We start from the raw sequence: 12,233 nt of genomic DNA on the forward strand, positions 1-12,233 counted from the left end.
TCTCTCTCTCTCTTTCTCTCAAATCAATACAATAAATCATATACAAATACAGAGACATTTCTACAACTTGTATAAAGTTGGTGTCCAAAAGTTAACTTTGTAGATTGGTTGTTCAGAACCCAATCACTATTTCCTATAAAATATTGTAAATACTGATGAGGAGGAACAGCTCACAATTGAATTGTCCAGATGTTACTGAAATAAAGTACCAATGGTACTATTCAGTTCTATGTGATCACTAGTGTTAGTGTTGTTTTTATTCATCCAGTGATGAAAATAAATTTGTAACTGGAGGCATCAAAAATGCATCCACATAGTGGCTGGTGTTAAGTGGAGGTAAATACTCTTTGGGAAGAGCAGTTTGTTAACTTTCTCCTACCATAGGGAGGAGGATTGCACATTGAGAATCAGATTTCCTGTTGTCTCTAAGGACTGTCTTAGGTTGGAGACTGCCTGTACTGAAAACCAGAGTTTTGCTGCAAAGTTTGTTAGCCATCATTATCAGCATCCTAAAGTAGAATCTCTCTGAGAAGAGAATCCTTATTAGCATTCAATCTGACATCCTAAGTGGAGAGAAAGGAAGCTATCCCAAACTTCCCAAGAGCAGAAAGAGGCAAAAGCATTTTCCACACTGATTAACAGGCAGAAATATGCAGCAGGGATAATAAACCTGGGCGAAAGGTAATAAACCTAGGAGAATAGGAGTAAGAAGTGAGGCCTGTGGATGAGATCAGTGTGTTTTGCCCAGAACACATAGCAAACAGTTATGTATTGGAAGGCCAGGTAGAAAGAACCATAGCAGTGCTTCTAAACTTTAATGTACATACACATCACCTGGGGATAGTGTTAAATTGCAAATTATGATTCTGTTGGTCTAGGATGGGGAACTAAGAGTCTGCATTTCTAACAAGCTCCCAGTTGAGGTCCACACTTTTGAGTAGCAAGGGACCTTGAACAAACTGGGGAAGAAGAGTGAAGCATCCAGAGGAATACCTGTTTATATACAAGTAAATTCTTGGCTTGTGCTCTTTAGTTAATGTTAACTTATAAATTATGAGTATAAAAAAAAAGGGAGCCAGGATAAGAGAAGAGAGGGAAAATCTCTAAACAGTGACATATACACAACAGGTGTTCAGTAAATGATTGTTGATTAATGACTTTTATATGTTAAAAAACCATAACTTCAGATACTTTAATTGACCTTTTTAAAAATCAGAGTAAGTAGCATAGGGAAAATAATGAGCATTTATCAAAACTATGGCTTTGAGGATCTAGTTGTTTTTGTAAAATTTAATATTTAAACCCTGTTTGGGAGTGGGTTTTCAGACTTGTTTTACTACCTGGAAATTCATTTGGTATTTTATTTATAATTTGTTCTTTTAACAAGATTATGACAATTATAATAAAATAATGTTTAGATTCAAGTCACCAAATGGCTTAGAAACTAGACAGAGGGAAATAATTGGAATTAGGATTATTGCTGTTGACCATTAATAAAAATGGTAGCTGTTTTGTACAACTTTTTAACTTAGTTATTATAACTAAGTGATATCACATACAGATTATTATTTTAAAATATTTTTGTTATGAATATCTTATAGCTAAATTTATTTTTTATTTGTTATCAGCGTTATGTTTGGTGGAAGAAAAGTTTGGAGGTTTGGACAAAAGATCATCCATTTCCTATTGACATAGATTACATGATCAGTGACACACTAGAACTGCTAAGACCAAAGCTCAAACTCTGTAATTCTCTGGAAGAATCCATCAGGCAGGTACACGACTTGGAACAAGAATTCTTAATAAAACTAGGTAAGCAATTAATTATAGAGAGAAAATGAAGGTGCTATCTGGCAGATTGTTTTTAGAATTTTACTTTGTAATGTTATCAGAGTTTACTTTTGTGTACTTTCCATTTTGATAGAGTGTTACATAATATAGTAGTAGTAAGTAATACCCCATCAAAAAATATGGGGACATACTTTTTGATTTTATTGAATCCCAAAGTGGAGGTAAATAGTCATGTAAGACTTGAAGCCAGTGACAGTGATGGAAAAACACAATCCTGTTGGTCTGTCTTAATTTTAGAATTTTTCATTGCTAATACAAAATTTACTTTTAATTAGAGCAACTCTTATAACATAGTATATAATTTCAACAAGCATTATTTCCTAAAACAATGTAGACTAGAAACTATAGAAGGGGAGTACCTATTAGAAATTTGAAGCATTTCTACAGGATATGACCTTATTTACTGGGAGAGTTGGCTCGATTCTAAGGACTAGAGAAAATGAGAAGTGTGCTGACTGGTCTGTTTATGTTCTTAGTGTCCTAAGATTGTTGTGGAATAAGAGGTAGCTCTTGATAGCTCTCCCAAGGGTACTGTGTCAGTAAAAATAAATGAAACAATGTGTAACCTTGTTAATCTGGTTTACTTGCAAATAGTTGCTACCGTGTTTCATTTTAGTTATTTCAAAGTGATCTATGTTTTCCAGCCATTAAGCTAGTATTTCCTGCTAGCACTTGGGAGCCCTAAGTCTGTCATTAGCATAACTAGTGAAGGTAAGAAATCTTCACTAGTTATGCTAATTGCATAAATTTATTATATTGCATATCTGAAGAACTACTTTTCGTGGTGATTTCTTTTCCTCTAAAACTACTTTTTTCATATTATATCCAGCATATTAGTAGGATTTCTTTCTCCAAAGGTAAATCCTCTTTTGGAGAATATGATTGCTATTATCTATTTGAGCATTAATTTCAAAGGTGCTGATGATTATGCAACTATTAATTTTTCTTACTACTCAGTCCATAAAGGCATATGTGGTTATTTTTGTTCTTTGTATTTTGTCCCAAATTATCTATCTTTTCCTGTATAAAATGATCATTTTAAACAAAGTGCTTATCTACTTACTCATTTCACTTAGGTACTTTATATGCTTTGAAACAATTGAGTCTGAGTGTTGTTTCTCAAAGACTTTTATGAATGACACTCTGTATAGTACTAGGTTGACATCCAGTTTGTTAGCAGTAAAGGGAGCACTGTGGTCCTGGCTGGATAGCTCAGTTGATTAGAGCATCGTCCCGAAGTACAGAGATTGCTGGTTTAATCCCTGGTCAAGGCACATACAGAAACAGATTGATGTTCCTGTCTCTCTCACTCTCTCCCTTCCTCTCTTTAAAATCAATAAAAGTAAGTAATAAAGAGAGCAGTGTGTTTTATTCTTTATAGACTATAGGGTTAAAGTACTTCAGGCTGTGTGTCTTAGGGAGTCTGTCCTTATTTAGAATATGGAAAGGGAAAAATTGGTCACCATGTGCAAATGAAATTAAGATGCTGCCAACTTAGACATTATGCTACGAAGTTGTCCCATTTTCATCCTGCTTTAGTCTAATATCAGGGAGATCTACTTATATTATCAGTTATATTAAATTTGTTTCCTGTTGATTAAACTCAGGAGATAATATAGTATCAAGAGCCTTTGGTAGAATTTTGTGTTCAAGCACATAGCAAATTCATTATCTCAGTTTTATAGCAACCCAATGCTAGCATAATAATAGTTAATGGGAAAACACTAAACACTTTCCTTGTAATAATGTTTAAAATCATTTTTATTAATATTAAAAGTAGCAGATATGCATGGCAGAAGTTTCAAAAAATACCAAGAAGACAAAAATCATTAATATTCCATATTTAAGAATAATTATTTGTTAACATTTTGATATATTTTTTCTATTAAATTTTTTTCACATGTTCTCACAGTTTTATAACTGGATTTTTCCCTAGATAATACTTAATTTTGTTGTTTGACACTTAGATTATTTCCAATATTGCACCACTCTAAATCACATTCTTGTGTTACTTTTGTGTGCATTTTAATTTTTTTAGTATACATAAAATTACACCCAAGGACATTCTCTTTAAATTTAAAAACAAAATTAAAATGGTGATAAGTATTATTATTTAATTGTGGTTTGGAAGTTCTAAATAGTATTATAAAAGGGACAAAAAAGAAGGAAATAAAGGTGGAAAAGAAAATATGACAGCCTGACCAGGCAGTGGTGCAGTGGATAGAGCATTGGACTGGGACAAAGAGGACCCAAGTTCGAAACCCTGAGGTCGCTGGCTTTAGTACGGGGTCATCTGGCTTGAGTGCAGGCTCATCAGCTTGAGCCTGGGGTCGCTGGCTTGAAGCCCAAGGTCACTGGCTTGAGCAAGGGGGTCACTCTGCTCTGCTGTAGCTTCCCAGTCAAGGCACATAAGAGAAAGCAGTCAGTGAACAATTAAGGTGCCGCAATGAAGAATTGATGCTTCTCTCTCTCTTACTGTCTGTCTGTCTGTTCCTCTCTCTTTCTATTTCTGTCTCCATCACACAAAAAAATAAATAAGACAAAAATAAATTATATTAAAAACTGAGAGTATATTTCATAAATTAGAAATAAAATCAGTAGCGTAGAATAAAAGGCCCAAAGTTGCCCCAGTTAAATACAAAACACTTTAGTGTAGCCCTGGTCAGGTGCCTAGTGGATAGAGCGTCGTTCCAGTGTGCCCAGGTCACAGGTTGGATCCCCAGACAGGGTACATACGAGAAGCAGTGAGTGCACAACTAAATGGAACAACTAAATGGAACAAGGAGTTAATGCTTTTCTCTCTCTTAAATCAATTGGAAAAAAATAAAGTGCGTGAGTCAATGGCTTAAAAAAAATTTAGTGCATGATAAACTAGAAATGTTATAGATAGGATAAGGGCAATAGGTGAGCATTTAGAACGAAAATTGATAGAGAACTACATCTTACATTGTCAAACTCTAGGTGGATTAAAGAGTTAAATATTTACTTTTTAAAAGTTAAAAATAGATCTGCAGAGGTGTTAATTTTTCTAAATTTTAAAATGATAGAAGAAAGCACATATCTAGACAGATTTGGGTGTTTAAAACTTAATAAAACATTTGCCCTGGCCAGTTGGCTCAGTGGATATTGTGTTAGCCTGGTTCAATTCTCAGGGCACACAAGAGAAGCAACCGTCTGCTTTTCTCCCCTTTCTTCTTTCTCTCTCTTCTCCTCCTGCAGCCAGTGGCTCAGTTGTTTCAAGCATTGGCCCTGGGCACTGACAAAAGCTTGGGTGATTTGAGCATTGGCCCCAGACAGGATCACTGAGTTGATCCCAGTTGAGACACATGCAGGAGTCTGTCTCTATATCTCCCCTTCCTCTCACCTAAAAATTAATATGAAAATAGTTTTCTTGTCAGGGTATTAGTGCTTACATAAAGGGCACAGGAAAATTGATAATAAAATAGAACATCCCAATAGAAAAATTAATATGATATAATCAAATAAGGTAGGATAGGGAAGAGTTGATGTTTTTATTGAGGACTATTTGCCAGAAGGGTAGAGAAAGGTAATACTACTGGTATTTGACAGATGAGTAAAGCTCAAAACAAAACACTAGGTTAAGCAGCCAGAATTCAAAGACTGTTCTTTCTGACATGTTAAGTATATGGGGAAAATGCTCAATGTGTCTAGTAGACAGAGAAATATAAATTAAAACACAATATGAAAGTATTATAATTTTATATTACCATCTCTGTTATGAGTAGGACAACTGTGGCACCAAGCAGTTCAAAATTAAGATAACAATGTTTGATTTCTGTCCCCGAGTACACTTAATTCTGACACCTTTAAATAATTTACTGTCTAGAGCCCTGGTTGGCAAACTGCGGCTCTTGGCCCCTTGAGTGTGAATCTTCCACAAAATACCACGTGTGGGCACTACTTGATATGGAATGTACCTAACTATATAGTTTAAATTTTAAAAATTTGGCTCTCAAAAGAAATTTCAATCATTGTACTGTTGATATTTGGCTCTGTTGACTAATGAGTTTGCCGACCACTGGTGTAGAGTTTACATTTTGTCACCTCTTTTTTTATGTATATATATTTTTATCTGCATTATTTTAGATTGACAGAGATTTATGGGTCAGTCACTGGATAGTTAAGTAATTTAGCAAATGCAAACTATAATGTTTATAAATTGTTTTTGAAACTAACTTGCAATATAAATAAAAGTATGTTAGAAATAGTATTTTCCTTAAAAATTAGAAGTATGGCTATCCAAACAAAGCTACTTACACGATATATATAGTTCTCCCCATGACGCATATTTTAAGTGGATATAACAAGCATTTGATAGTATCTCATGTCATGAATTTATCACCACTGACATTTTTCCTGAAATGCTTAGGTTTATATGATCCTGACTTTCATTTTTTTTGCTTTTGGTAACTTTTAACTATTCAATATTTACTCTTCAAGTCCCTGTAGATAAAATTTGTAGATATAAAATCTGTATCTATAAAAACTAATAAATAATAGGTAGAAAATATTTAAGTCAATGGAATATAAATCTGAGACACCAACTTTTTTCTCAGTATTGTTTTCCATTTAGGATGGATCCTTCTGAGCTTCATCCATCTTCTCAATTTTTTTTTATTCCAAACTTGAATGTACCTACTTTAATCACTGTACTTTCATAGTTTTGTCAGTTTTTAATTTGTTGCTTAGACTTAGAGCACTGGAGTAATTTTTTACTTTAATTGGCTGTGTTATTCAAACTGGGCTTCAGTATTTTTTATAAAGTGGAAGAGTAAAATCACATCACTAGTAAAGCTTTCTGCTCTAATTGTTCAAGATACTGTGATAAACAATTATTTATTAAATACCTACTGTGTATTTAGCAATATATGGCCTCTGCTAAATTTTGAATATATGTATGAAACAAATTCTTTGTCTTTAAGGGTCCTCTAAATCTAATGTAACATTTGTGAAATCATTTGAAAAATACTACATGGTATACCTTAAATGTAAAGTGTTATGATAAATTCTCCAATTGCTTTAGAAGCAAGTAGTGGGGAAAGGAATGAATTTTATGTTGAGAAGAGTATTGATGAGCAAGATCACAAGGTAGTGTGCTTTAATGACAAAGAGTCTGACCTCACTATAGCCGAAGGGTTGGGAGAAAGCATGGGAAAGAGTCAGATCAGATGAGGCCATACTCTGTGCCTTTTGAAAGTAGAGAGAGTAGTTTGAAATTCACATGATAGGAAGAATTGAGTAGACAGTGAAATGTGAATGAATGTGGAGAGATGGAAGCAAACCCAAGCCAGACAGTTCCCATAGAAGGAGAATGCTATTACTGTTAGGTGTTTCACCGAATCGTTTGCCTTCCCTTAGTCTTAGTTTGCAGACATTCAAACTGTAGCCAAATGTGACTTCTCCATTAAAATGACATAATTTTACATCTTTGAGTTTTTGTAGATTCTTGAACTACTTGATTAAAAAGTGGGACTGAGGTGCATCTTACATGCTGAGACAGCACCTTCAGTGCTGCCTTTGCCTTTGTTTTTGAGACTGAGATAAACAGTTTGAAGCTCTATGAAAAGAAGGAAAAAAATGTTTATATGTATTTTTTCTTTTTAGCTAGCGACTTGAGAAATTTATCAATTTAAAATGAAGTTCTGTTTCATTTTTTGTTTTGGAAAATGGCTGTTGAATTTTCTTACTACATACTTTTAGATGAAATGGTGTAATATAGAAAATTTGCTTTTATCTTTTTAAATGTATTTTCCTGCTTTTTCTCATTTCAAGGCCTAGTAAATGACAAAGAGTCAAAAGATTCTATGACAGAAGGAGAAAATCTTGAAGAAGATGAAGAAGAAGAAGAAGGAGGAGCTGAAACAGAAGAACAATCTGGAAATGAGAGTGAAGTAAATGAACCTGAAGAAGAGGTGATAACTTTTATTTATAGCAAATAGGTACATTTGTACAAGAGTATTTTGATTTTGATTATATTAGCCAAGATTTTCTTTATAAAATAAAATCTACCCTTCAGTTTTATTATAGTAAATGTAATTAATATTTAAATGTCTGTTATAAATTATTTTGATTAATTAAGGATATTTTCTAAGTAAATGCTGATCATAGAATTATTATTTTTAAGACTGTTTTAGAGCTGTTTTAGGTTTGTTGCAAAATTGAGGGGTAGGTACAAAGATTTCTTTTGCATCCCATACCCCCAGACATGCACAGGCCTCCATTATCAGATCCTGTACAGAGCGGTGCGTCTGGTACATTGATGAACCTCAGTGACACATCATCATCAGCCAAACTCCATGGTTTATGTTAGAGTTTGCTTTCAGCACTGTATTGTCTGTGGACATATGTATAGTGACATGTATCCAGTATTATGGTTAGGATTTATATTTAATAAGCAATTTGAAGGAAAAAATTGATCTCCTGTGTATCTTAATCTCACTTTTGAATATGGACTTTTAACCTGCGTGTTTTATGAAAACAGAATTAACTGATGTAATGAACTTTATTTTTCTCAGCTACAATGGTATATGAAATCTGAAAATTATCATGCACCATGATAACATACCCTGTTGTTTTTACAACTCTGTTAGGCTAAACCATATGAAATTGCTTTTCTACTATTTCAGACCTATCAAAATACCATTTTCATATGGTTTAAACTAATAGTTTTAATTTTTTTCCTTTTATCTTTTAAACCTGAATAAATTTTAAAAGTTCCAACTGAAATAATAGAATGTCTGAGATTTGCTTCATGATCTTGAGGTTGACTGTTGAATAAATTAGGGATTTAGAAGAAACTATAAACTGACTATGAGCTAATAGTTGTTCAGTTGTGAAATAAGTAACTTAGGGCTCATGAAACTATTCTGTGTCTATTTATATATATATATTTAAGTTAAAAGTTAAAAACTAAAAAGCAGCCTGACCAGGCAGTGGCGCAGTGAGTAGAATATCAGCCCAGGACACTGAGGACTCAGGTTTAAAACCCTGAGGTCACCAGCTTGAGCATGGGCTCACCAGCTTGAGTGTGGGGTGCCAGCTTGAGCATGGGGATGCCAGCTTGAGTGTGGGATAATAGACATGACCCCATGATCGCTGGTTTTGAGCCTAAAAGCCGCTGGCTTGAAGCCCAAGGTTGCTGGCTTGAGCCCAAGGTCACTGGCTAAAGCGACCGGTTACTGGCTCAACTGGAGCCCCTGGGTCAAGTCACATATGAGAGAGCAATCAGTGAACAACTAAGGAGCCACAACTATGAGTTGATGCTTCTCATCTCTTTCCCTTCCTGGCTATCTGTCCCTCTCTGTCTTGCTCTCGCTAAAAAAAGAAAAAAGCTTAATATTAAGGTGTGTATATTTTTTGTTTGTTTCTTGGATGCTTAAAGCATTTAGGACTGTGATAATTTAAAAGTATTATTTTAACTTTTCTGAGCCTTAGTTTTTCATGTATAGAAATGGGGACGATGCCTGACTAGTGGTGGTGCCGTGGATAGAGCATGGACCTGGTATGCTGAGGTCCCTGGTTCAGAACTGCAAGGTCACTGGCTTGATCATGGGTTTATCTCACATGACCACAGACTCACTAGCCTGAGTGTGGTATTATCAACATGAACCTGGGGTCACTGGCTCAGGTGAGCCCCCTAGTCAAGGCATGTGTGAGAAATAATCAGTGAACAACTAAAGTTACACAACTATGAGTAGATATCTCCCTTCCCACCCTCGCTTATAAAAAATGGGAGCGTAAAGTTTATCCTTCCTTCTTCAGAATTGCATATAACACAAATGAAGTACATGAGAGCAGCTTCCAAACTGAGGTACTTTTATACAATGTAGTACTTTATAAAATTGAGTCACTGCTTTCAACTGGTAATGTTAAAATTGAACTATTTATTGCTTATCTTTGCACAGTTGGGTGGATATCAAAAACCAGTTATGACAAATTCAGCCTCTTTAGTTAGGGAGTAGAAAATTCAAGAGGTTAGGAAATGCAATCCTTGTGTAATTCAAGGAAGAGATTTTACAAAGGATCTTTGTATTATTAGATCAGTTTAAGATAGTGAAATGGAGTTTCAGCTACTGGGTATGTAGTAGCTGTTGTCAGCTGACTTTGCCCTACCATTGAGAGTATTAAACAATTACACAGATGTTTTAAAATCTTTTTAAGGCATGTAAATGTAATAAAAATGTTTTAATCTTTTCTTAATATTAAATAATTTCAGGAGGGTTCTGATAATGATGAGGATGAAGGAGAGGAAGAAGAGGAAGAGAATACAGATTACCTTACAGATTCAAATAAGGAGAATGAAACTGATGAAGAAAACACTGTACGTATGGCTGAAATTCGTTTCTTAAAATTGTGTAACATTTGGCCCTGATTGGTGGACTCAGTGGAAAGTGTTGGCCCAGTGTGCGAACACCCCGGGTTCAATCTCCGTTCAAGGCACACAGGAGAAGTGACCATCTGCTTCTCTTCCCTTTCCTCTTCCCCTTTACCTCTTCCCCTCTCACAGCCAGTAGCTCAGTCGGTTTGAGCATCAGTCCTGGGCACTGAGGATAGCTCAGCTGATTTGAGCATCGGCCCCAGATAGGTATTGATGGGTAGATCCTGGTTGGGGCTCATGAGGGAGTCTATCTTCCCTCCTCTCACTTAGAAAAAATTGTGCTGGCCCTGGCTGGTTGGCTCAGTGGTAGAGCGTCGACCCAGTGTGTGGATGTTCCAGGTTTGATTCCTGGTCAGGACACACAGGCGAAGTGCCCATCTGCTTCTTGACCCCTCCCCCTCTTACTTTTTTCTCTGCTCTCTCTCTCTCTCTTCTCCTCTCCTCCTACAGCCAAGGTTTGATTAGAGCGAGTTGGCCCTGGGCACTGAGGATAGTTCTATGGCCTCCGCCTTAGGCACTAAGAAATGGCTCCAGTTGCAATGGAGCAAGGGCCCTAGATGCGCAGAGCATCGTCCCCTAGTGGGCTTGCCAGGTGGATCCCAGTCAGGGCTCATACGGGATTCTGTTTCTGCCTCCTCTCCTCTCTAAAAAAAAAATTGTGTAACATTTTCATAGTATTTCACTAAATAAACTTTAGGCACTAAAAAAAACCTTTGTCACTGAAGTTTTATTTCTTGTGATTATTGAAAAATATTTCTTTAGAAATTTATTTTCAGTTTGTTTTCCTAAGTACTTTTCTTTAACATGCTCTTTTAACTTTTAATAATGTTATATATTTTACTCATTCCTTGAGTATGTGGAACAAGTTATCAATATAAAAGATTCTGCCATACAAAACATTACAGTTAAAATTTCTGGTCTGATTTCTTGTTTTGTTTTAATAAGGAGGTAATGATCAAAGGAGGTGGACTTAAGCATGTACCCTGTGTAGAAGATGAGGACTTCATTCAAGCTCTGGATAAAATGATGCTAGAGAATCTTCAGGTATGAAACATCGCCCTAGCCCAACCTATCTTCTCAATACAGAACATTGCAGCACAGTCAGTTCTGGTTAATAGGGTCTCTGTGATCTCAACATTTGCCTCTGCAGCATTTTTCCTAATGTATGCAGTTTGCAGTTGCCAGTACTTGCATTTCATGTCCTGGTTTGTATAAGATAGAGTGAGGAGAAATGTAGTAAATACAAGTCTTAGAATACAGTAATGTCATTGTACCAACTTACCTCTTCTTTCTGAATTATCTCTATTTCTAAGACCTTTTATTTGCAGTTTGTTCAGAGTTGTACTTTGCAGAAGATAGATATTTGGGGAAATTTAATTTTGTAGATTCCTAAGTTTGATTTATAATTTGAATATTAGGGATATTATTTTGATGTTTAAAGAAATGCTACTTAATGTATTCATAGCATTGATATATTAGATTTTATGAAAAGCCCTATCATTTCAGTAATTTAGAGTAATTATGTTTTTCTGTAGTTAGAGGTATAGTATCATAGATTGTTTACTTTAGCCCAGTGGTCAGCAAACTCATTAGTCACCAGAGCCAAATATCTACAGTACAACGATTGAAATTTCTTTTGAGAGCCAAATTTTTTAAACTTAAACTATATAGGTAGGTACATTCCTTATCGAGGTAGCGCCCGCACGTGGTATTTTGTGGAAGAGCCACACTCAAGGGGCCAAAGAGCTGCATGTGGCTCGCGAGCCACGGATTGCCGACCAAGGCTTTAACCCTATGGTAATAGCTGTTGTTAAATACTTTGGTGACTTGAAAAGAATGCTTTGTTGGAATGGTGGGATGAAAATTCCCTGGTGTGGGGCGAGGTGAAACTGCTGGATGCAGATATAGCTGATTCTTGAGGAGTTTTACTAGGAACAGAAGAAAAATGGGGAGGTAGAGAAGGTCAAGAGTTAGAAGAGGAGGA

General features: G+C 35.5%; 1 protein-coding gene across 4 annotated transcripts in view; it reads left to right on the top strand.

Moving 5' to 3' along the window:
* Window positions 1-12,233, top strand: part of UPF2 (UPF2 regulator of nonsense mediated mRNA decay) — a 141,311-nt gene that overhangs the window by 96,979 nt on the left and 32,099 nt on the right. For all 4 annotated transcript variants that reach the window (XM_066279355.1, XM_066279354.1, XM_066279351.1 and 1 more), the window contains exons 15-18: window positions 1,629-1,812; window positions 7,645-7,784; window positions 10,088-10,192; window positions 11,195-11,293. In XM_066279355.1, coding sequence (XP_066135452.1) covers window positions 1,629-1,812; window positions 7,645-7,784; window positions 10,088-10,192; window positions 11,195-11,293 — 528 coding nt within the window. The remainder of the gene's footprint in view (window positions 1-1,628; window positions 1,813-7,644; window positions 7,785-10,087; window positions 10,193-11,194; window positions 11,294-12,233) is intronic.

This window comes from Saccopteryx bilineata, chromosome 5 (assembly GCF_036850765.1).
Source record: "Saccopteryx bilineata isolate mSacBil1 chromosome 5, mSacBil1_pri_phased_curated, whole genome shotgun sequence".
NCBI classification, from domain to species: Eukaryota; Metazoa; Chordata; class Mammalia; order Chiroptera; family Emballonuridae; genus Saccopteryx; species Saccopteryx bilineata.